This window comes from Simochromis diagramma, unplaced genomic scaffold, assembly GCF_900408965.1.
Source record: "Simochromis diagramma unplaced genomic scaffold, fSimDia1.1 OVJJ01000596.1, whole genome shotgun sequence".
NCBI lineage: Eukaryota > Metazoa > Chordata > Actinopteri > Cichliformes > Cichlidae > Simochromis > Simochromis diagramma.
The window spans coordinates 15999862-16026640 of record NW_024387245.1 but is presented as its reverse complement, the minus strand read 5'-3'; the positions used below and the strand labels follow the sequence as shown (position 1 = coordinate 16026640).

General features: G+C 38.7%; 1 protein-coding gene across 6 annotated transcripts in view; it reads right to left on the bottom strand.

Annotated features, from left to right (window-relative positions):
- Positions 1-26779, bottom strand: part of ank1b (ankyrin 1, erythrocytic b) — a 76156-nt gene that overhangs the window by 29733 nt on the left and 19644 nt on the right. For 5 of the 6 annotated variants that reach the window (XM_040000042.1, XM_040000044.1, XM_040000043.1 and 2 more), the window contains exons 2-20: positions 14101-14202; positions 8463-8561; positions 7892-7990; positions 7126-7224; positions 6354-6539; positions 6006-6104; positions 5765-5863; positions 5558-5656; positions 4563-4760; positions 4060-4158; positions 3714-3812; positions 3226-3324; positions 1959-2156; positions 1578-1676; positions 1250-1348; positions 817-1014; positions 563-661; positions 259-357; positions 62-160 (exon numbers count right to left, since the gene is read on the bottom strand). In XM_040000042.1, the coding sequence (XP_039855976.1) occupies positions 62-160; positions 259-357; positions 563-661; positions 817-1014; positions 1250-1348; positions 1578-1676; positions 1959-2156; positions 3226-3324; positions 3714-3812; positions 4060-4158; positions 4563-4760; positions 5558-5656; positions 5765-5863; positions 6006-6104; positions 6354-6539; positions 7126-7224; positions 7892-7990; positions 8463-8561; positions 14101-14202 (2268 nt within the window). The remainder of the gene's footprint in view (positions 1-61; positions 161-258; positions 358-562; positions 662-816; positions 1015-1249; positions 1349-1577; positions 1677-1958; positions 2157-3225; positions 3325-3713; positions 3813-4059; positions 4159-4562; positions 4761-5557; positions 5657-5764; positions 5864-6005; positions 6105-6353; positions 6540-7125; positions 7225-7891; positions 7991-8462; positions 8562-14100; positions 14203-26779) is intronic. The other variant, XM_040000046.1, reaches the window with a different exon arrangement.

The following is a 26779-nucleotide window of genomic DNA, read 5'->3' as shown; positions in this document are numbered from 1 at the left end:
CACATGTTTGTTCCTTCAGAAAAACTGCTGCACAAGGAAGGGTTTAGTAAAGGTTTCTCACCGAGGTGATCTCATTGGGTTGGGCTCCATGTTTCAGCAAGAGTGTGACAATATCTGTGTGGCCCTGCTGGGCTGCCTGGTGCAGAGGGGTGTAGCCCATCTGCAGCAAAAAAGAAAGCGATAAAAAAGTTTTGATGGACAAAAGAAGAAACTAAATATGATAAATATACAAAAGGGGGTGCTGACAAGGAATTTTACCCTTGTCTTGGCGTTCACATGAGCTTGCTGCTGCAGAAGGAACTTCACCATCTTGATGTTGCCATAATGACAGGCCACGTGAAGGGGTGTGTAGCCCATCTGAGCCAAAGAGAGAAAGACAGCAAGCTGTTGTTTAGTTGCTTTAGTGATACCCATTAATTATCAGTCTAAATATCGGGCAAATATGTGCTTAGTCATTTGGCACACAAGACTGTATAAAGACAAAAGATGCCATCTCTTCAGTTCATCACACACACATGGTATTTTATGACTATGTGTATTCAGTGGAAATGATGTAGCTTACACGTGAAGCAGCATAAACAGATGCCCCCTGTTTGACCAAAGTGTCTGCGATGCCCACATGACCCTCCTGGGCCACAAGATGCAGAGGAGTCAGTCCATTCTACAAAGAACGACCAGAGGAATGAGCATCATAGTTTATCTATTGTTTGGACAGTATATTAATCTAATAATAATTTTAAAAACGCACATATAAAACTGCAGGAATTAAACTTTACTCTTTAGAACATGATCGTTTGCTCCATTCTAATATTATACCTTGTTTCCAAGATTTACGTTGGCCTGTTTGGAAATGAGCAGAGCCACCATGTCAGGCCGTCCCTCCTGTGAAGCCAGGTGTAGGGGCGTGATGCCTTGGAGGGACTCAGAATTGGGTGATGCCCCATTCTGAAGAAGACAGCTGGCCACCTCCATCTGGTTCTGCTTGGCTGCTATGTGAAGGGGAGTGTATCCATTCTGCAGAAAGAAACAAGGACAAACAGAAATAAAAAAGTGGACATTGCTATTCTTCCAGCATAAAACTTAAGCGCTGCTGTGAGAGAGCACTTGCAAGTACAAAGTTTGCTATGCAAGTCAATGTATGCTTGAGAATCACTCTAATTTAGCCTGTTTTGTATGATTGTCAGTCATGGATTGGCAGGTTATGCTGGCCTGCCTCTAATGTGCACACACATATGTGTGAACATCTTACTCGGGCAGTGCTGTGTGCAGATCCTCCCTTGCTGACCAGGAGTCTAACAACATCCAGGTTGTTGTGATGGACGGCCACATGAAGGGGTGTCAGACCATTCTGTTAACCACAAACACACACACACACACACACACATACGCATGAACATATATATAACCCACAGATGCACACACATATGCAAAAAAAACCACACAGAAACATGTATATATGAAACACATACCATGGTAATCAATCAATTAGCTGAAAGCAAAATTATCTCGGGGTGGGGTCAAACTTGCAGAATGAACTGCTCCTCACTGCCTGTCAACAAAAGTACAGACTGGCTCACCTTCCCAGCTGCATTTGGGTTTGCTCCTCTTTCCAGAAGGAGTTCAGCCACATCTACCTTTCCATATTTGGAGGCCACATGGAGGGGAGTGAAACCTTTCTACTCAAATGAAGAAGAAGAAGAAAAGACTAAGATGTTTGTCAAAGATTCAGTTGCATCTGTACACCACAATGTTTCTGAATATGGGGTTTTACTATATGTAACTATTTGTGGTTATCTGTGCTTATATTTAGCTGCTAAAATTATTTTAATTTATCATAAGACAGAACAGAATCTAAAAGCTCAAATAACCTCAACGGTCATCTTTTGCCAGAAGCGGTTCAGTTAGCAATAAAACGCGGTCTGCACTAACTGAGCATTTAATCTTAATTCTGATTTTACCTTTGTCATCTTTATTTGCTCCGCTCCAGCATCCAATAATATTCGAATAGTCTGGACATGTCCTTCACGTGCTGCAATGTGTAAAGGTGTGTGACCTGCAGTTGTAGCTGAGTCAGGGCTGGCCTTGTGCTCAAGGAGCAGCTTGACAAGCTCCTTGTGGCCCATACGGGCTGCACAGTGTAAAGGTGTCTGGTCATCCTGGACACAGAGGACAATGAGTTTAGTTCAAGTTGGAAAACAGATACAGCTGAGCATCGGGAAATTAAACATCACGCCTAATAAAACCTGCCACTGTGTACATGAAACAGCCTTTATGCATTGTTTGTGACAACTTAAAAAGATCAGTGATTGACTGATAATTGTTGCACGATCATTTGTAAGTTTGTTTTGGGTGCTGAATAAGGTACTATTACTAGTAATAATAATAATAATAATAATTTTATTTATAAAGCACTTTCAAACAAAGTGCTATACAGCTATTTGAAACTAAAAAGATAAATAAATAAAAGCGATACACAGCAATAATAATAATAATAAGTTAAAACAGTAAGAATTTAAAAACGAAAAGCCGTAGAATTAAGACAAGTAAGATAGGGTGAACAAATGTGTCTTCAGCTTAGTTTTTAAAACCTCCACAGAGCATGCCTGCCTAATATCTTGAGGGAGGTTGTTCCACAGAAATGAGGCACGGAAAGAAAAAGCACGCTCTCCAATTGTCTTTTTTCTGGCTCTAGGAACCTTTAGAAGGCCAGAGTCCTGAGTCCTGAGCACGGGATGGAACATAAAGGTGTAAAAGGTCGGAGAGGTATGAAGATGCCAGTCCGTTTAAAGCCTTGTAGGTGAGCAGCAGGACCTTAAAATCTGCTCGAACCTGACAAGGTAGCCAATGAAGAGATCTCAGTACAGGGCTAATGTGTTCAACTTTCCCAGTTCTTGTTAAAATGCGAGCAGCTGCATTTTGCACCATCTGTAGACCTCTAAAACTTATCTTTGGTAGCCCAGAAAGAAGATCATTACAATAATCAATACGTGAAGACACAAATGCATGGACAAGAACCTCTGCAGTGTCGCTTGACAAAACTTGTCTGATTCTGGCTATGTTCCTCAAATGATAAAAGGCGGTCTTTGCACCCAGAGGAGCTTGTAGAAATATTTGTTTTGTGTTTTGTTGTTTTGTTTTGTTTTTTTAGTGGCATGGACAGACTGACCCTCCGTGTTCTGCTTGGAAGCATTGGTAGTACTACTAGTACTACTACTCAGCTCATACCTTAGCCTTGGCATCCACTTGTGCTGAGTTCTGGAGCAGGAACTGAGCAACTTCACAGTGTCCTGCTCTGGAGGCCATATGAAGAGGAGTCTCCACTTTCTGATGTAGATAAATACAGGTAGTTACTCAAATGACAAAATAGCACCCCAAATGTGTATATAAGGGTCCATATGTATACTGACATTTTCAGTTCATCCATCTGTAACAACCTACAATGAAAAGTTTCTATATTTATTTATTTTGAGTTTTAAAACTTTCTGATAAAGTTCAAACACACATATTTTTTAAAATTTAGAGTAAATCTTGTTTTAATCCTCTATCGTAGTATTAAAGGCCATGGTTCAGATTGGCCTTTTAATTTCAGTAATCCAGTAGTTAATTATTATTTAATATGCATTCCACAAAACAGATCTCCAAAGGAGTGACTTTATTCCCCTTTCAGTCAGATTCAATTTGTTCTGTTCTGGGATGAGAAAAGCAGTGCTCACCACATTGGAAGCATTGGGTGAAGCCCCTCTTTGGAGCAGGTTTTTCACTATGTTCAGATGCCCCATGAAAGCTGCTACATGAAGAGGAGTGAGACCAGACTGTGAACAAAAAACAGACAAGAAAAGCACATCAAACTCATGCATTATAAATAGGCTAAATTACATTTAACCTCATTAGCCACGTCTGTATGGCCTATGTGGATTACTATCAATGATGGTGGCAGCGATTTAGAGAGCTGTGATTAGCTCTGTCAAGTACCATACAACTGTCAGGGTGAGGGCTTGCACATCGGGATAAGGATTTGTTAATTTTTAGACCCTTTTCCTCGTGGTCACACCATCCTACCTCTGTGACAGCCTCTAAGGAAGCAGAGTGCTTAAGCAGCAGGTCCATAGACCGCATGTGGTTCTTCTTGCAAGCAATATGCAAAGGTGTGAAGCCATTCTGCAAACATAAAAAAATAGTAAAAAAACAGCTCAGAAATAAATCACAGTGCTGAAGATTTTTGACTTTTCAGTTTAAAAATGGGTTGTACATTTTCAACTCAAAATTACAGAAAACGTTATTTTTAAAGGACTTAATATAAAGTTGTTGTTTTTTTTTTTTTACTAATTTAGAAGTTCGCTGAACTGAACACAACTATAACTCATTTAAGGGCAGAAGACAAAGCAATGTGAGCTGAGTTTATGTCAACTTTGAGAAATGGAGAATATCAAATTACTGCTACAGTTAGTTCCTCATTAACATAAGATCCTAGAATGTATGAATGCCATAGAGATCACATTCATTGCCTAAAACTTTCCACAGTAACTTAATAGAAATTATCTCAAAAGAAAACGGTTACTCACCAGAGCCCGTGCATTGGCTTTGGCCCCCTTGTCCAGGAGAACTTTGGCCATGCGATGGTGACCGCAGTGGGCTGCTACATGAAGAGGAGTTAAATGGTCGAGTGTGATATCATCAATCTCAGCATTGTACTGGAGTAGCTGCCTGACACAGTCCATGTGATCCCCCTGAGCTGCCATGTGGATGGGGGATAGACCGTTCTGTAGGAAAGAACAATACGATAGGGACTCCAGTGATCAACTGTAGGCCATATGGAGGCAGAGCAGGTTGGAGAGTTGACACTGACTGAGTCATCATGGGATTTTCTCAGTAGCTAAATGTGGAAAAGACCCCACATTAATGAAACATGCAGCCATGGTGATTGCTTCTCCTTCTGTCAGGAATCTCACCCTATTTGTAGTATGCTCATCTGTCACACCAAACTTCTCCTTCACTTCATCCATGAACTTCCTCTGGAGTGTTCCTCTTGTCATCCTGTCTGGCAGCTCTATATTTAACCTATGTCCAACATTGTCCAATATATCCACTATACCTCCTCTTCACATGCCCAAATCACCTCAGGCTTGCCTCTCTAACTGTGTCTCCAAACTGTTGAACCTGAGCTGTCACTCTAATAGACAAACTTTTGTTATGGACAATGAAAATCTAAGCATCTTCAACTCTGCCACCTCCGTATCTGCCTCCAGTCTTTTTGTCACTTACCCTTTTCTCCAAACAAACACCATGGCTGGTCTCACAACTTTAAAACCTTCCCTTTCACTCTTGCTGCTATTCTTCTGTCCACCCTGTTTGCACTCTGTTCTTCACATCTCTTGTTCACTGTCTGTTACTTTGGATGGTTTGGATGGACTCCAGGTATTAGAACTCATCTAACTTCACCACCTCTGGTTCTTGCAGCTTGTAGTTCGTCTTGCTTCTAACGACTTTCAGTCCTCTTTTCCACAGAGCATACCTCCATAGATCAGCCATAGTGCAATATTTCACAAAATCCACCTACCTTGGTTTTAGCCTGGATGGGAGCACCGTGTTCTAGCAGGATCTCAATAATGCGAACATGACCATTCCTAGCTGCACAGTGGAGAGGAGTCAGCTCATCCTACAAAGAGAGAAGTGAAGCAAATTAGATAAACACCATGAAGTGCAGACTAACAAACTCCAAAATCAGGCTGGGAAATGTAGAAGATGTTAAATTGCAGCTTAGTACCTTAGTTTTGGCATCAATCTGTGCTCCTCTGTCCAGCAATAGTCTGACCATCATTACGTTGCCCCTCCTAGAAGCTATATGAAGGGGTGTGATGCCATTCTAAACAATCAAAGTCAATAAATCAAGTCAATTTTATGCTTATAGTATAATTTATATCCCAGCTATATTTATATTAAAAGCTTCTGCATGTAGATATATATGTAGAAAAGCAAATCGTTCTGTTTTATAATATTAAACTGACCTTGGGGGTAAAGTTTACATTCGCTCCTCTGTTCAGCAGCAGCTGGGCTACACTCATATTTTCATAGTGAGCTGCAATATGCAGAGGTGTGAAACCAGTCTAAAGAGAAAGAGAGAGACAGACACACAATGGGCATTAGCAAGCAACGGTTTAAAAATATTTACTAAATAAGGACAATGTGAAAGGTTTACAGATAAAAGAAGGAAGGAGATTACAGAATTTTCCTTAAATGTGTATAATTAATTGAAAGAACTTCCTTATCAGCTGCATTTTTGTGCTCATGCAACATCTTTTCTTTTTGACTGACTTATTGACAGTTTAGTTTGCCCATACTCAGTGAATGCATACCTTGCTAAGAACATCGGGGTTGGGGTCGTTCTGCAGGAGAACTGCAGCAGTGCGCGTGTCATCGTTTCTTGCAGCAATGTGCAGGGCAGGGAGGCGGACCTTGCCCTTGGTGCCATAGTTGATGAGCAGTGCCACTACGTTTTCGTGGCCCTGCTGTAGGGCCACTGCAAGGGGAGTGAAGCCATCCTGAGGGAGGGGACAATGAGCAGAAGAGAAACAGAGAGGAGAGAAGACGAAGAGGAGGTTAATTAAAGGACGAACCACTTTTTTGTCACTAAAAATAGACTGCAACTATTTTTTTTGTAGGACTCTTACAATGAAAACTGTGCAACACACCGATTCAAGTATGTACATTGATAGGTGACAGAAAAGGTAGGCCAAAACAAAATGGAATGAGAGCAGGCATAATAAAGGGAGATGTTAGATGTTAGCATGTTAGAGACAATGTGATTTCAAATTGTTTGAGCAGTTCCAGAATTAGATGTTATATCCTCTTGCCCGACAATTTCTGTTTGTTCTATCAATTAAAAACACTAAATATGTTCCTATTTATTTTCTATTGTTAATTGTATTTACATGATCCCGCAATGTTTGTTGACAATTAAAGTTTTGTTGTTGTTAATTAAGGAAATTTCCATTTGGTAAACCTTCTCGCATTGGCACAATTGTTGACTACTTTACACATCCTACAGTTTCTTATAGTAAAGACCCATCATCAGTGTGGTTTGTCAGGAAACACCCAACAATAAAAAGGCTGTTGAAAGACACATACCTCAGTTGGGAGACTTTGATTGGCACCATTTTCAAGCAGAAATTTGACCACTTCTAAATGGTTCTCCTGTGCTGCCATGTAGAGAGGACTGAACCCTTTCTGTTGGGACATAAATACATTTTGTAGAAAAAACACACAAGACATGGGCATCCACCTATACTATAAGTGGTGATGTCAGAAAACAAACACACATATGCATACACATGTATACTACTATGCAAAAGTTAGAGCAGTTATGCACAACAATCCAAAGGTAAAGCCTGAGTCATGAATAACTATTTTCAAAGCACCCATATTTTCATAGAGGCCTAATCCAAACATTATGCAGTTAGCCTTAGATTACATGAATGGACAGAGGACACTGATACAGCTAAAGTTTGGTAACTTGTCCAAAATGCCCCAAACAATCCTGCCTATTAATTATTAACTGCATCCAGCAGAATTGGTTCTGTCTTTAAAGCAAAGAGGCGTCAGAAAATTTTGTACTGCACTTTTTTAAAAGGTTAATGATGAATAAAAATTGCAAAAATAAAAAATTGTATCAGTTTTTAAAAGCATCCTACCTTTACCTTTATGCTTATCTTCCCGAGGACACAGACGCACACATGTTTATGAGTACAGATACTATATATAAATATGCAGAGAAATGATTTATCAGCTGCTGTGACACATATTCAACAGGAACAAAACACGCGCAAATGCACATACACACTCGACACACTTGGCTCATACGTTCAACCCTTCTACGCAGCTTGGGGCGACTCACATGTGACTGGGCATTAACATTGGCACCATAGTTGACGAGCTCAGCCACCACCTTCTCCTGCCCTGCCAGCGCTGCGATATGGAGAGCAGTGTTCCCTTTCTTGAGGTCACATAAAAAAACCACAGAGAAGGCGAGAAAAGAAAATTAAAGTGAGTGAGAGGGCAATTATTACAGCCTAATGGCCTAGATCGCTACACTGAGAACTCAACAGTGAAATCTAGTCTGTGTAGTGTGTATAAGATTAAAAAAGCTATCCCGACTAAAAGCAGGAAAACTTTGTTTTAGTTTCTTTAGTTGTTTATCAATAAATACCTTTGGTATAAATGAGAAACACTTAAACTGTCTATTTATACTGTGTTTAAATACAAAAGTATTACATAAAAAAATGTTGTGTATCTGTATTGTAAGTGTAGTTTTCCATTGGTCCCAGTATTTACAACTCAACTCAACTAAACAAACCCTGAGTTAAAATAGTAAAATAAGACAAGTTTTGGGAAAATGTGGCAGTTACCACAGTTCACTCACTTCAAGTTGGAAACATAGAAACAGAGAGAACAGAAAAAAAATGTACCTTTGTAGTTGCTTCCAGCTCAATGCCAGAATGGAGTAATTCCAAGACCATTTTGACGTGGCCTTCTTTAGAGGCGAGGTGTAACCCGTTAAGACCATTCTTAAGGAGGAAACGGAGAGATTTAGTTACACAAACAACTCCCACCAAAGCTATAATAGTAAAGCTTAGACATGAAAGCATTTTATGACCTTTGAGAAAAGGAAACAATATGCTATCCATGCTGTGGTTTGAGTATAATGTGTAGGACTTGCTGGTGAACATAATCAGACTCCAAAGCTCCATCGGTTCTAACTCCACCCACTTCATTGACAGGTAATTAGGAAGCCACAAGAGGAGAGGATAGAAATGGTATTCTTCACTCCTATACCCCTGTGAGTGTAGCAACATATGCTCATTTTCTCTAGCTGTGCAGAACATCACTTGTCTAGTTAGAGTGTCTCTAAAAATAACGGATAAACCCACTGTGACAGCACGAGGGCTCAGTTCTGAAAAAATGAACTTTCTGATGAGACAGCTGTTTTATCTCAGCATGGTTTGTCTCTCTTTGTGATTATCTGTCTTTTTTGTGGCAGCTTAGTTGCACAGTGAATTACTGATGTTTGTAGAAGATGCAGTCTGCCTGTAGTAAACAATCTGGCCACCAGGAGTCTCAGTGATCCACAAACTCTCAGACTTCTGATCATACTGCAGTGTCACTCAATTCAAATGGGTAACAGAGCATCTCTGCGAGCATGCGCTCTGATGGGAAACACACTTTGTATCAAAGGCAATTACACACACTGTAATGTGTGAATGTCTGCTGTGTGTAGATGTGATTGAAGCAGCTACAGGGTGAGATTTCTTTTCTTTTTTCATCAAAACACTAATAATGGAACAGCTATGGAAATTAGTTAGGTAGGTACAGGTAAACCAAGAACAGTCTGTATTTCTGTAGCAAGGCCAGATCATTGCTGCAGAATCACATATAATATATATCATATATAAATATACCATGTCTGCCCTTGCTTTCATCATGAGCAAAAAGACATCAATGTAACAGTAAACAAATAAACATAAGATAAAAACAATATTTAATAACTTAAAAATGATCAGAATTGTGGGTATTAAATCCAATTTTTTTAGATTCTATTAACAATAGTAACTACTGAGCAACCAAGGCTTCCAGGTCAAATCCTGCTCTCTGGTGTGGCTGTAGGTCTGCAAAGAGATTTCTGCCCATGAAATCACCAAGTGCTCCTCTACCGCACCTGCAAGCTAACCAGCCAATAACAATTAAATGCAAATCTTCTAAATACTGAAGACTGACAATTTCACACTGGCCTGAGTATGCATTTTTTATTGACATATTTTTTGTTTTTAAAGAATATAAAGGGAAAAAAGTGATGCCATTGTATAGGGCCAATTTTATGGCAGAATTCTAGGCAATATGGTACCAGGAAACCATCATAATCAAAGACATCTAACTTTTCTTTTACTTTTTTTTACTTAACTCTTCCAATCCAGGCCTGTGAAATAAATCTGAGTTTATTAAATGCCCCACACTACCAAACCAAAGCAAACCAAAGGGCTTTCTGAGCTTCCTGCTTGAAAATGACATGCCACAAAATGAATGGAGTTGTCTCTGCAATTACAAACTCTGTGTAATGTAATGTGTAATATGTACTGATGCAATTCTCATTTTGAAGTGTGACCCACAGTGATTAGTGAAATCCACTGCACATCCACGGTTATTTTATTTGTGTGTTACTCTTCCTTCCCTCACCCCAAATGGTCACGACAGATGGCCACCAGTCCCTAAGGCTGGTTCTGTTTGAGGTATCTTCCTGGTAAAAGTGAGTTTTTCCTTCCCACTGTCGCCAAAGCGCTTGACCATAGGGGGTCTTATAATTGTTGGGTTTTTTCTGTCTCTTTTGTATTATGGTCTTTACCTTACATAAAGCACCTTGAGGCAGCTGTTGTTGTGATTTGGTGCTATATAAAATACAATTGAATTGCATTACTTCCATCAGTAGTGCATCACATACTGAGAGTAAACATTAACTGTCAAAAATGACTTACATTTCAGTAGCGGTGTTTTATCCATGTATAAAAGCATTCGTCATTCACTAAAAATCCTCCCATGCTACAGCCAGCCTAAACAAACTTTTATGTAATATGTTTTTTTTCCTGGATTTTTGGTTGGCATTTTCTCTCTCCAGTAAAACAAAACTACCATAAAATTAGACACTGTTCATTTCTTTGTAATTGATCAAACTTACAAATTTAGCAGGGGTTCAAATAATTATTTCCCCAACTGTAAATTAACCCCACCAACCCCATCTTCCAAGTAGAGTGGTCAAATATCCAGCCAGGCTTATGCCAGAAGCTTGTTGATGGCTATCTAAAGTGGGAAATGTAACCAAATATTACTTGGGGTGTATATTTATATATATCTGACTGTGTGTGGATTATAACCACCCGCCCCAAAATTCAACCTTGTGCACCCAATTCGTATTTTCTAGTCATTAAAGATTTGTTATGTAGTCATTCCACCCCGGAAAAAGAACAGTTCAACAAAATCATTAAAAATCCCAAATTATCATGGCATTCATGACCATGATGAGCATATGTAAACTTTTGACCACAACTGTACTTAAATATTAATATACCCTACTTTACAAAATGAAGGAAACCCAGGGGGGTCTAGGAGTCATGAATAGTTAATTTTCTTTTTGGTTTATATTTAAATCCTTTGCTGATTTTGCAAAATAGCACTCTACTGATAACACTGAAATAATGGTATGGCATTAAGTATTCCTCTAATGACAAAAATCTATGCAGTTTGTTTAATGGCAAAATAGAATGAAAATAAAATGCAATTATCTATTTAGCTTGTTTTGTAATCCTGATATTCTTAGCAAGGGAAAACCTTTTTTTTTCCTACAATTTAGTGCTAAAGAGCTACAGTACTATATATGTTGTAGGGAAATTACATAAATCTTTCCATTTTTATTTATAATTTAATTCTTTAAGCTAGTCATCCTGTATATGAAACATTAATCATCAAGGCAAAGTACTTACAGTACAGATTTGAGTACATATACTCACTGGCTACTTGATTAAGTATGCCTGTTCAACTGCTCGTTAATGTAAATATAAAATCAGCGAATCACAAGGCAGTAGCTCAGTGCATTTAGACATGGTCAAGATGACCTGTTGAAGTTCAGAGGCTCAGAATCGGGAAGAAAATTAACTGAAGTGACTTTGAATGTTGCATGGTTGTTGGTGCCAGACTGGCTGATTTAAGTATTACAGAAACTGCTGATTCACTGCCTTTCAACCCATCCTGCGTTCCTCAGGTGACCTTAGTAGCTCAAAATGTCTTGCAGAGGTTTCAGACCTTGGCCCCTGCGATGCTAATGTTCGATGCTTTTTTTCACAGCTTGCGTCATGTGACAACTTACGAGGTTAATAGTGGGCCAATGACCTTCGACACCATTTTCAAGGGGGGTTGCATACCTCGGACTCTTTATCCGTAGTTTAGAACTGAAGAAACCTCTTGGATGACACGTGAAAGCACTCAACATTAGCTGGATGACTGAAAAGCTACCAAGACACATGATCTATTGGGACTTTCCCACACAACCAACTTTAGGGTTTGCAGAAAATGATCAGAAAAAGAGAAAATCCAGTTGTTGATGTCAAAGGTAAGGGGAGAATGGATAGTATGCTTTGACTTTATAAGATGGCAACAGCAACTCAAATAGCCCCTCATTACAGCCAGTGTATGCTGAGAACCATGTATGAAGTTACAACACATCAAACTTTGAAGCAGATGGGGTATAGTGGCAAAAGACCACACTCAGTGCCACTCTTGTTAGCTACCGTGCACAGGCACGTGCAAGAATATTGGAAAAACATTGGCTGGTCTGATGAGTTTCATTTTCTGCTGAGATATTCAGATGGCAGGGTCAGAATTTGGAGTAAACAGCGTAAAAAAAGCGATCTGTCCCGTTTTTCAGTGGTGTGATGGCGTTAAGGATATTTTCTTATCACGCTTTGGGCTTCATAAGAAATAACTTAGGAATGATTATATACCACAGCCTTCCTGAGTATTAATACTGATCATGTCTGTCCCCTTATGACCGTCTTGTGATGGCTGCATCCAGCATGATAACTCACAGTCTCAGAAAGCTCAAAACTACGTGATGCTCATCATGTCAATATGGACTAAAGGCTCTGAGGAATCTTTCCAGCAATGTTTTGAATCTCTAACATGAATATTTAAGGTTCTGCAGGCAAAAGGGAGTCCAACCTACTACCAGCATAGCATACCTGCGACAGTAGTTAGTGAGTATATTTTACTAGTAGGATTTGCCCTGGTGTAAAAACTTCACCATTCACTCATGTGTATATATTCTACTTTTATCCATAATCTTGCTGAGAATACTTTAATGATGGTTTAAATATTTTTTTTTAAATGAGTTATCAGGGTTTTATCATATCAAAGATGGATCTTCCTAAAGGTTTGGCTCAATGGTGTAATTACAGGTCCCATTTATCCCAAAAATAGTATAATGGTGTGATATTTTATAAAAGGTATCTTGCAAGAAGTGATTAAAGGAAACAGTACAAGCAGACAAAACTTGTTCCCAGCATGCTGCCCTAGAGCAAGTAATAAATGAACAGGAGGGCAAGAGATGTGCAAGGGCACACTAAGTGTCACAAATTTCTTTACTGCACTGGTAGAAATTTCTCCTGAGAAACATTAAGAGACCAAACAATAAAGCTTGGTCTGCTCCTATTATGTGCTCTTGTTCAGTGGTACTCTTTCACTTTTAACAGTGCACTGAAATGTTTATTACTCCAATACTAACTCCATGGTGGATTTGGAAAAAGAAAGGTATGATTATTAGATCAGTCAAAGCTAATTCACTTGTACCGATAATAGATTGCTATAGGTTGTCCATTTTTCCAGAATGCATGATGACTGATCTAGGGAAGATCTCACTGAGAAAAAGGCTTGGCACTGAGACCTTGTTATACACCCTCCTCTTTTATTTGCTTTCTCTTGCCTCCTTTTCTCTTTCCTGCTCCCCTGTCTCCTCTGTTCCTCATTTTCACCTAGGTACACCACGTGGAGTAGCGGATGAGCTAGTAGTCTGTTTTTTGTGGCTTTACTTGTTATTTTAGCCTTCTTACTTCATTAGTTTAGTAAGGAAAGTTCTGGGTCCTACAGCCCATTGCATGACTGGCCCAGCACCCTTTCTTGTTTTTGTTTCTTTAGGCCCAGTTTTCAGATGTTTATTTTATTTTGTTTTTCTTCCAATCAAATCACTTGTGTTGGTATATTTATACATTTATATATTTATATACGGTGCGGTCACCAAGATAAGTTGAGCCATTATGTATTTCTGGCTAATTTTTAATTTCTTTACATTTCAAAAAGCAAAACCAAATAGAGTAATGCTGCAATGTAACCATTTTTGTACCACAATTCTTATTTAAATGTTGTAACAGATTTTGATATGAGCCCTGTTTTGCCTTTTTTGTTTATAGAAGCCAGTGGCTGCCATTTTTTCTTAAACACACACACACAGGCACAAACGTAAGCAGATTTGTGATGGCTGTTCCAGTGAATTGACTGAAACTGTCTTACTTGATTAGCTGTGTTGATGTCGATTCCATTCTTGATGTGATCGAGCGCCTTGTCCAGGTTCCCTGAACGAGCTGCGCGCAGAAAGCTGGTGGCTGCATCGGCCTGCAGAAGGTGGAGGAGAGGAGGAAGCGAGCACGCAGGTGAATACAAATCACTGTGTTTCTGTGCATTTAAAAACTTTCACATAACAGCGATGACTGATGACAAAATTGCTTATTTGTGAAATTGTAAAAAGAGCAACAATATGCAAAGATCCTTCAATATTAACTGTTCCTCCAACATTATCCTTGCTATCAAGTTGTAGTTACACTAAGAGCCTCAGTCAGGTTACACATCTTAATCCATTATAATAACATAACTACCCTTCAAGGCAAGACACAGGGCAATATGCAGGGATATGATACTACTGCACATTCACTGCTTCTCTGCCCTCTGTAAGAGGCTTAAAATGTCAGACTCCTTCCATTCGTGTTTCGCCCACACTCTGCATTGGGCTGGCATTCATAGCACGCTTCATCACAAGCTCCGCTGTCTGCCTGTCTGATCTCAGACAGGAAAGCTCCTGTGGTTTGTATCTCATTGTGTGTCAGTGTTTGTACGCCCACCCCGATTTCATTTATCAGCAAATAATGTAATACAACTGACCTGCACAATGAAATGATTCAACGCTGTGAAAGAGAAATGTTATGCAGTGTACTGCACTCTTGACCCTCTCTCCACCCTTGTCACCACCAGTTTGAGCTGTTATTCCCAAGTACTTTAATTAGGCTGAACTGCTTAAAGATATGCTTGCCCTTTTCAAGTTACTGAGTCATCTTTTCTTCTCTCCTCACAGCTCATGTGAAAAATAACACTTTTACAGGATTCCATGCAGTCCTGTGAAAAGGTACACCTTGACTGCTTCCATAAGAATTAAGAGGGAATGTGGCAGCCAGGTGCTGCTAATTGAATGCGCTTCATTGACTGATCATCAGCAAATAAGTGGGTAAAAAAAGCAGATGTTGTGTCAGTTTGCAGGTCTGGAGCATTCAGGTGCGTTTTAACATAATACCAAGGAGGAAAGACATCAACTCTTAGAGGAGCTCGATTTGTTCATGTTACTCTAAGTGCCCTTTCCTGAAGTCAGCACAGGCATCTATCTTGGCACCAATCTATTGTTTAACTGGTATGTGATTTGTGTAAATACATTTGACGATACTATAAATATCATACATGTTACCTGTTACTCTTATCTTCCTGCGTGCGTATTTGAAGGATAATATTGTATTATCTATTCAGCATCTGGTCTCTTTACTTTGAACATAAGAGCTAGACAGCAGTTGTGCACAGCAGAGATGAGAGACAGGACCTCAAAGACTCACTATCAGTGACAGGAGCCTTCCTACTTAACAATCCAGTGTGCTGGTACTGTGTACATTGTAGGTGTCTGTCACATTATGGAGAGTCTCTTATGAAAATTCTATCTTTAGGAACTGGCAAGTGAGCAGAGAAGATATTTTAAACAGTACATGATAATTACTCTGTCTTTACAGAATGTGGTAACCTGTTTTTCCAGATGAGTTTTTTTTCTAATACAAACAATTACAGTTGCTCTTTTCAACTCCATACTGCAGCTTGTGAAGCTTGTGAGGCAATTTATGCATGCTGAATTTTGGTTCTGTAGCTTTGCTGTTTTTCCTTTACATGTCTTCAGGGAGAAGTTCAGCTTTTCAAGCAGCAGTATAGGGCCCAGCTATTTAAATCTTGATTATTTTACTGTGCCAGCATAGATAATATCTGATCAATGCAAATATCCTGTGAGAACAGGGGACGGCGGTTAACCTGCATCAAGTTTGAAAAGGCGTGGCTGTTATTAATAATAAAAATAATAATAATGGATTGCATTTATATCGCGCTTTCCTAGACATCCAAAGCGCTTTACAGTTCCACTATTCATTCACTCTCACATTCACACACTGATGCAGGCAAACTACAGTTGTAGCCACAGCTGCCCTGGGGCAGACTGACAGAAGCGAGGCTGCCATATCGCGCCATCGGCCCCTCTGGCCAACACCAGTAGGTGGTAGGTGAAGTGTCTTGCCCAAAGACACAACGACCAGGACAGAGAGAGCTGGGGTATCGAACCGGCAACCTTCCGGTTAAAGATGAACTTTTCAACCACCTGAACCACGGTCGCAAATTATACACCAAAACTGGTGTATAATCCTCCAGTTTTATAACCTCATAGTACCTGCTTATCAAGCTGATCAAGGTCTCTTGTCACATTATTTTACACAATTGCTGTCACGATTAAATGGGTTCTAGCAAAGACTCATCACAAAAAAAATGTGGTCCTGAACCCTGCTGGTGTTCAGCTAAATTTATTTATCATGCGTATATTACGCTATGATTTATTCTACAACCAAAAGCCATTTCAGATCTCGGTCCTTTGCCTCATTTATCTTGGTGTCATAATATTACTGATCACAGTCTACACCTGCATCCCCTCTCTTCTTCCCAATGAGTCTGTGCCATTGTTAAATGAAGCCATTTTCTATGTGCATTTTTCATGTGGCAAATTATTTTGTTAATGAGTGTTGGTCAGGTGAATAGACCCAGCCACAACATGAGGCATGAGCTGACCACATTTAGCTGAAAATGAAAAATCCAGAAACCCATTCTGCACCACTTCGCTTCTGCTTCCCTCCTCACATTCTACAGTATTTTCCCCATATTCATGTGTTCCCCATTGTGTTTTATGCTGTTTGTGTTGCTGTTGCTCTGCAACACATTTACTAGTGCCAGTTATTCTTCTTTGTTATTGTTTTGTTAGCTTTTTTAATTTCACACTTTATCCTGCACATCCTTCTAGATAAACAGTAGATGTAGAAGTAGACACAGTAGAAGTGACAGTTAAAAAGGTGCTGAACTCCATGATGTATTTAAGAAGAGGCATAGTGATAGCTGCACTACTGCTTAAAAGTTTGCAGTTACTGACAAACGTCACTGTTTCAGGTTCATTCAATATATTCAAGGTTCAATTCCATATATTCAAGTTTGAATGTAGTGATATGTAGTGTGATATGTAGTAAGCTAATTATCACCCAGTAAATGAATATAATTTGATGCTATGCAGGCGATTTCAGACTTATATTTCAGACATAATTTGTATTGTCAAGGTCAAGAAATATTAACGTCAGAAAACTGTCTCTTACAGTAAGTTTGCTTGTTCACCTCTTAGTTTTCAGCTTTATCAAGCTAAACATCTGGAGATAAGTTTGTCAGGAGGAAACAATCATTTGTGGGAGGCTTCTTCTTCCTTCAATTTTTGGAGGTCATAAAATACACAATTTTTTACTAATTTATATATAAAAACAAATAGTTATGCGACTAATTATTTTCTAAAATATACATTTTCATTGTTTTTAAAGCTCACAGTTTAAAGTAAGAATGTAGCCACTGTGACATCACCAAGTGATATTATGAAGCCTCAAGGTCCACCCCTCGAAAAGGAGGATTGCAAATGCTTTATTTACTTTTATACTTATAAATGCTGCTGCCTGCAAGCTGCAAAAATTAATAAAACATTGAGTATTTTTTTTTTTATCTGTCATTAGAAATATAATAATCACAAATATTCTAGAAAAATGATCAAATAGGAGCCTGTATCTCCCACTCCACTGTCTATGCATGTCGCAAGTCTACGACAAGTATGTGCAGGCATTTGATGGCAGTTTTAAATTCATTACAAAAGGCACAATAACACACAGTCATTGCACAATATACTACAAAACAATAAATCCAATTAGTTTGTCTTAAAATCGGAATCTTGAATGAACTTAAATACTACAATATTCCTCGGGCGCTGATATGCTGAAATTTTAATATCTTCACCTGAAATACTAACTGGTGACTTAGGGGAGGCAGAAAGATGATCTTTGCAAAACCTCAAGGAATCCCACTACAACTGATGGACAAACACATACAAAGTATGAAAGAAACAAGTGTACTTTGAATACAACTTTCTTATTTACTCCCCAGGGTTTGGCTAACCTCTCAGAAGCCAAAACAGGACCTGATACAGAGGTCAATGCTGAGCAAAGTTCTTGGTAGGATGCAACGTGTGAAAAGCTCTTCTGTCAGGGTTCTTAAACACACAAAATCTTGCCATCACATCAAACCTACTTTCATCAACCTACGCTCCCAAAAAAGTACTGTAGCCAAATTTTGCATGACAAAAGCTATGAAAGCAAAGACTTCAGAAAGAAAATACAGAGGCAGAGAAAACTGAAGCAAAAGTCCCATGACTTCACACACATGGAAATGAAAGCAAAAAGGCACCCATGCAAGATAAATATATGCATACACACTAATGCAAATATGCAGGAATAGTCTATTAGAAGGGACAGGAACTGCATGAGTAACACCTCATTTCCTACAAGATGAGAAATGTTAAGACACGTATGGCAATGAGTCATGAAGCATGGGGAGAGAAAAATATAATCTGCTAAATAAGCTGTTGCTGGTCTTAGTTTGACATCTATGTGACTAATTTAATGTTCTGAGACAGCGGTGTTAATGCCAAATAAAGTTTTACAGTATCAAGTGCACAATTCTAACATTTAGCTTTTCCCCAGGTGATTTTGAGAGGGACGATATAGATCATGAAACTCTAAATATCACAAAGTCTGTACTGGAAGCGTTTTGTTGACTTTCTGTGCTGTGGGTATTTGACATTAGTCACTGGCAGAACACTGGATGTCTGTACTTATCGTAGTGACAGCGCCTGTCACATCTAATTTTGAAATGAGTTCTTGTGTCACTTAAAGTTGAGACTTCTTCCAACAGTTAAACATGCATCTCGTCTCCTCCACACTGGAACTTTTGCATGTGCATGGATGTGTTAGATACATATTTTTTTTAGAAACTTAAGCATTTGGGATTGAATTTCAGACTTTCAGCAGTAATTTGACCGTAATTTGATGAAATTACTGCATTAAGTCCTCAGGAATTACAGCTATTTTTAGATGTGCAAAATTAATTGGACAAACTAACATTTTTTTTTAATAATATTTTTTTGTATTTGTATGAAAATCCTTTGCAGTCAGTGCCTGCCTGAAGACTAGAACTCCAAATGGACATTCAAATGCTGTTTTTCCAAACCTTGAGACGCCCTGCTAAGCCTTCATCTTCAGTTGCTGCTTGTTTGTGGATCTTTCTGGTTTCAGTTTTGCCTGCAGAAACTGAACGACATGTTCTGTTGGGTTGAGATCAGGTCACTGACTTTGTTATTGAAAAATATGTTTTCTTTGCCTTGAAAACCTCTTGAGTTGCATTTATGCTTTGTATTACTATTTATTTGCACTTTGAAGCTCTTTGTGATCCATTTCGCAGCATTCGTCTCAGAGTATAGGCCCATACACTTCAGAATTCATCCTGTTACCTTTCAGGATTCACATCACCAATAACCACTAGCAACCCGGTTCACCGGGCTGCCTTACATGCTCATGCCATGGCATTGCCTTCATCCTGTTAGTCAGATAATGTGATCTGCTTTGGATCATGAGGCATCCCTTTCCTAGTTCATACCCTTCTTTTCCCATCATTCTAGTAAAGCTAATTTGGCTTTCATCTATCCAAAGACATTTTTCCAGGACTGAGCAGGTTCTTTTAGATGTTTTCTTGTAAAGTCTAATCTGGTCTTCTTATTCTTGAGCATAACCAATGGTTTGTACTTTCTGGTATTTCAATTTTTGATGGTATTTCTTAAATGTAGATCTTGATAATGAAGTATCTACCTCCTTGAAAGTGTTCTTGACTTGGTTAGATGTTGTGAAGTTAGTGGTTCGATAGCAGTTCGATACTAAGATACTAACCCCACACTGCTCTCCGATGCGTCCATCGGAGTATGAATGTGTATGAATTCATACTTGAGTAGTTAGGCAGCACTAAGAAACTTAGAAGACAGTGCTTGTGTGAATGGGTGTAATTGGGTGAATGTGGCATGTTGTATAGAGTGCTTTGAGTACTCCAGGAGAGTAGAAAAGTGCTATATAAGAATCAGTCCATTTACCATGTCAGTTGACCACTTACATTAGACACCTTAAAAATTAAAACTGAAGTTCTGCACTTCAATCACTTTGTCTTTACAGGCTGAAAAGTACAGTGGCCCTGAGAGGCCAAACGGACTGCAACCTAAGAAAACACCAGCAATAAGAAAAACACGGCAAAAGCACACAAAACACAACGGAAATAGGAAAAATGACAACGGAAATAGGAAAAAACAGATTTCCAAAAGCACAAGGGAAGTGTTTCTGGGGAGACAATAACCCGACGGACCAGTTGCAGGGCCACCGTATAAAAGCCACTATATCACTGTAACCTAAACAAAACTTTCTCAAACAGTAAAGAACTAAACTGAAGCTAGCAAATCTGTTCTGGAAAGTAACTGAACCTAGACAAAATTGAAAACAAAATCAAATAAGAACAAAAATGTAAAACTATGGTCCTTTAATAAGAGCAAGACAACATAATTTAAACATAATACAACAAGCCCTAATTTATGTGCAAATATGGAGAGATAAAAATTAAGATGGAAAGATACAAAGGCATATAACAGTTAGGAGGGTAGGTGTAGAAGCTCAATAATCAAGAAAAATATTCAAAACCAATCATGGATGATCTTAAGCAGCATATTTGGGGTCTATTGTGATAAATACTGGACACAAATATCTGTTGTAGATGGAATAATAGTGAGCACGAACAAGACGTTCATTCATATAATGATAAAAAAAGCATACCAAGACAAATTACCTTCAAACACACAAACCAAAACTAAAAATAGCTGCACAGACGCCACAGTATGTTAGTGTTAGCACCAACAGGGAGGGAGATAGATCACAGTAATGAATCCTCTTGGGTTTAAACAAAGACCCACTTCTACCACAGAAGACAGATTCCCAGGCAAACTTACACACACATAAAATAGGAACAGAAAAGAAATATAAAAAACCACAGAGACACGACTGAGGGTAGATTAACACACAAAGGTATGGTTACACATGGTTTTCATGCACTGACAGCAGGACAAAAACAGATCAAGCCCTGCAGATTCCAGCTGTCAAGTGCATCTCACAGTCATGAGTACAACATACTGCAAATACCATAAACAGATGTATCTATCAGGGCATTAGCTTCTGCTTATCCAAAGTTGAGTCGTGACAGCAACACACCAAGCTGGGAACTCTAAACATCTGTCTCGCCAGCAAAGCGTTCAAGTCCCTCCTGATGGATCTCAAAGCATCCCTAGGCTGGAGGAGATGTGTAATCTATCCAGCAGGTTTCCAAGTTGGACATGCCCAGAAAACCTCCAAAGGACAGTGGCCAGGAGGTATCCTAATAAGATGCAATAAGCATCTCAACTGGCTCCTTTTGACACAAAGGAGCAGCAGATGTCCAAGCTCCTCACACTAAGGCTGAGCCAATCCATCCTAACAGAAAGAAACCCCCACACATGGCAGTATCACTGGTGAGAGGTATGCTGCACAGTACAGGTACATAAAACAGGTCACCTAACTTATCATTTATATTATTACTGGCACAGTTTCTTATTTTCCATGTTTCCACAGTTTTCAAGTCCCTGTAGGTCTGATAGCATAAAATATTTTCACGAGAATATGCACAAGCTCATAAAAGCAATGATTGGAATAATCACATTAAAAAAGTCTAATCTGAAGATATATTTTCTATTGCTTTACAGACTCATGACATCTACATCTGTGTAAATAAGAACAGATACATAAATTATCCTCTCATCTCATATTATGTCAATATTAAATCAAATAAACTGGAATATATTTGAATAAAAATTTCAATTTGTTAATTGTTATTTTGTGACATACAAGTGAGACGGGCTAAAACACAAAAATAAGATGGATTTTAAAATAAATGCATGAAAGTTGTATTTAGTTATTTAGTTAAGTTGTATTTGTCAGGTAAGTAGATACAGATGCTATCCATCATCTTAAAGCTGCTATATTTGTAGTCTTTATGTCACTCCAAAAGATTTTACATCAGCTAAGAAGTATCTAGATAAAATGCTTAACATGTAAACAATTTAACATGCTAATGATATTGAAAGCATTAACTCATAATTAGGCTGCCATAATTTAACATTTCGCCAAGGAAAATGGACATCACTTCAAGCGTGTGCTTATGGTTGGCAAGATGAAGTCACAGCCCCGAGAATTAAAAATCGATTGAGTCCTGCAGGCTCTACGGTGTGGGAGCTGATCTATTACTGATGGATGGAGAGTTTCAGAGTATGAGATGGTGTCGTGCAACATATAGGCTTTGATCTGAACACTAATACAATGAATGCGAGCATGAAAGTGATTCATCCTGGATCTAAATGTAGGTAAAAGCACAAAGACTGAGACTTCAGAATTAAGAAAGATTGAGAAAGGTTCATGCTATTCACAGTAATGACTGCAAAATAAGAGACTGGCAAGAATAGTGGGAACACTAGTATTGGGAGGTGGCTGTAGTTCAGGAAGTAGGAAGTAGATGATTTTTGGCTGCCTTCTCTCTGCCTGCCAAAGTATCCTCGGGCAAGATACTGAACCCCAAGTAGCTCTCAGTTGTGTTCACTGGAATAGGAATGCATGTTAACGTTAGACAGAAAGCACTTGGGTGTAGAAAAAAGTGCTAGTGTGAATGAACATAACTAAGTGAATGACACATTGTATAAAGTGCACTATATAAGAATCAGCCCATTTACCATTTACTGACTGTACCTACTAAAGTCATGTTGTTAGCACATTGCTAAGTTCATTTCACATTTTGTGGTGATGATTAACAAATCTAAAGCGGACCCATCCTTTTCATTTCCAGACGCATATTTTTTTTCTTGAAATCTATTAGGAGCTTTGAATTATTGACAATTCAAAATCATTTTTATTTATAACTGTGCTATATATACTGTGCTAATGGTGCAGTCTCTCAGTTCTTAGTGTCTGTATTTTGTGTTATTTCCCTCTTTATGGCCTCCCTACTGACCTCATAATTCAAACTTTGGACATGTTTAATATATGAATATGCTGAATTGTAACATTACATATATGACAGAAAGTAAGGAAACAGAAAAAAATAAAATAGCTCCAGTTAAGGACTGACCTCCATCAACTTGAGCAAACAGCTCCACAACCACAACTGCACAGCTCCATGTTCATATGCTCATCTGAAGCTTAGCTGACATGTATCTTTAAAAATGAAGACAGCAGTTAACGACTGAATAAATGATTAAACGGTTTGTTGAGATTAATAATTTTAGCTGTGCACCAAATTCTTCCTTCCTCCAAAATGAAGAGCCACATCAAAACCAGGATATTCCTGTTGTCTTCTCTATCTCTGTGCTAAAACAGAGCTTCTGAAATATTTATAGCTTCTGTCAGGCCACTGCTTCTGCAGCCCATTACAATCAAAGCATGCTTCTTCTTATTTTTTTATATATCTATCTTGATGTCTAAATGCATGCACATCACATGTGCATGTAGCGCATGTAGGTAGTGGGGCTAGCATATAAATGCACACAACACAAAAGCACAGACAAGGAGAAAGAAAATGTGGCAAAGATGGCTTATGGTTTATAAACTATACACAGACATTTTTTGTCCAGGGAATGATTAATATTTCAACCTTATGCAACCTGCTTACATTTGTGAAAATGCTAATAAGGGATACAGCCATACAGAAATGAAAGAAAAACCTTGACCTTTGACTCATACATTGAGGGGATCTAGAGGATCCGTTGTGACAGGGGGCTTTTTGTATCAGCAAGGTTCTGGTCCATTCCTCTAATTTTGACACAAATACAAAATGAATAGAATGAACAAATGAACATATTAGAAAACATCAAAATACAGATTTTTTTTTTTTATATCACGAATTCATTACAAAGAAACAAACAATAAAATACATTTTATTATTTTGCAAGGACATGTATAACAACATTGGAGCTACCAGCACAGAAAACGTGTCTCTATAGCTCTTCTACTATCATCAAATAAAGGCAAAAATGCACTAAAATAAAGAAGAAACACTGTTACCACGTCTTCTAAGTTAAATAATTTATTGTTCTTCATTTCAGTCTGCACTCTATATTCATAATCTACTACCTCTTGAGAATAATCCTTTGCGTGGCTGTGTTGCATGTGCACACTGCAAGAATTCAGCTGCTGTACTGTGTTTTACTGGACATTTCAAGAAAGATCTGTTCAGGTGACAGACGTACTAGTGATTTTTTTTCCCTTTTAATTTGCATTTCTACCTGCCACTGGATGATTTCTGCTTTCATTTGACTACCCCATTAGGCATTTCTGCCTACAGCACAGAAAAGAAGACAGACAGAAAGAGACAATAAAGTGACATGGCAAGGCGGCCCCGAACTCCTGAATTCACAAGCACTTCTTCATTTGCTCAGCTATCCGTCATTTCCACTCATTTCTTGTCATCGCTCCTTTAACCTCTCTCTCCCCATCCCAGGCTCTCTCAGCTTTGTGAAGACTATCCCCACCATCAATGTGCCTCCTCTCTCTCTCTCTTTTCATAACCTTTCAATATTTATGAGGACTGCAGAAATGCTAGGAGCAAAGCATGCTGGGTACAGCTGTCCCTCAGAGTCTCTTCCTGACGTCATCACTGGCATTCTGGGCTCCCCACCAGTATCAAAGTCAAGTTCCAAGTTCTCTGCCAGCAAAACTGAATCTGAAAATGTATTTTACTGGCACACAGAAAATACAGAGTCATAGAAACTGTTTAAAAACAGCACCTTGAGGCAACGGTTGTTGTCATTTGGTGCCATATAGATAAAATATCATTGAAATGAAGAGAAATGGCTTAACCACCATAGGAACAAGACTTTTGTTGACAGGACCGCTAATGAAAAGCTTATATATATGATTTGAGCCTTTATAATTGTTAAGACTGAATAATGTATGTTTTATATATAAGCTTGATATCCACAGAACCAACATTACTAAATTAGAAAACAGACCACTAAATAAATGGGGAAAAAATATAACTTTGAATGTTTAGACATTCTTGTATTTCTACTCACATCTAATTGGCCAAATTGACATTAACTTTCCTCAGTGCAAAGCAATCTGCGACTGCCAAGCTTTGAGAGGCTGATGCTTTAAAATAAGCACAGCATGATTTAGAAGTTGATTACAGCTGTTTTTGATTACCTCAAGTGACCAATCTTAAATCTGACACAAGGAAGCAGTGTGCCTTTAACTCAGTACTCCCTCACACAGAAGCCCATGCTGAGCTTATTGCTGCTTAATTGCTGCTCTGTTTAATTTGCTTCGCTAGTGCCACTACCTTGAACATCTAAATCACTCATTTAAATAAAAGTTTGATATCTTGGGACATGCACCTGTTTTCCTTCTTGCAGAGATTTAAGTGAAAAGAACACTCTCTCTGTCACTCTCTTATCTCTCCATGAATATTAAGTTACTCCTTGCAGTATATAGTAAAAATGAAATGCATGTACTTAAGGTCCAAAAGGGTTTATCTTGTAGCATGAAAGCACTCAGTCAAAGTACCTGTAGCAGTCCATTTACCATTTATTTTATCTTAGCACAAGTCTTTATTTTAAACTAAGCTAAATATTAGCTGCAGGTTGTCAACTAATAATTAGAAAACATCCGATCAATCAGTCTTCCAAACAAATTCTGCTCCACAAAACAATTAAACATATATCCCAAGTACAGTGGTCGGGCGGTGATGGACCAGGGTGCTTCACAGTTACTGAGCAAACCACAAAATCTTCTGTATACCAAAGCTTTGTAGAATCAAATGTGAGGCCAGCTTTCCCACAGCCAAAACTGACAACACACATGAACTTGAAAAGGGAAAAGTAAAAACTATGAGGAAAAGGGGGGGAGGGGGGGGACACAGAGAAGCTGGGAGCCATTATGTCTGAAAATCATGTGCACATAACTAATGCAAAGCACTCAGCTGCAGACGACCAGTGACTCCCGTAAGGGCAATATGCAATCACGATGACAGGAGGAAGCAGTCGGCAAAGGGAGGAGAAGTTACAAATGACAGGAAGGAGGAGGAGGAAAGAAAGTACACATGGTACAAAAACGAGGATTGTGCCTCTGATAAACGATGGTATAAAGGATATAAAATAGTCATGGCAGAATGAATAAGTGAAGGAAAAAAAGGGATATAGAGAAATGGTAGCGAGGAGCATGAAGGAGGAAAAATGAGAACCATGGACACTGGCGACATTAGAGATCACACAGCATATTAGATGATACTCCCAGACTCTTACAAATTCTGAGCTTCAATAGCAAAGTTAAAAAATGTCAAAATAGAAATAAATATGCTGTGTCTTGTAGACAAGAAATGAGATTGAGGAGAATTGAAGCAGGAAAGAAAGAAGGAAAGAAGAGTGTAAGAAAATAGTCACGAGTTAAAGAAACATATCCATTTTAGGGTCATTGATGAATCACCACTGTGAATTTTCTCAGAAATAGAGAAATCAGAGGTCACGGTCACATACAGAGCAGCACCTCTGGTGCTTATGGGATGCAGTGTCAGTGAGTGTCAGTGAGTCACTGACAAAGAAAAGAAGGTGGATTTGTATAATCGTTACACCTCACTGATGCACTGGTTAAACTAAAAAATC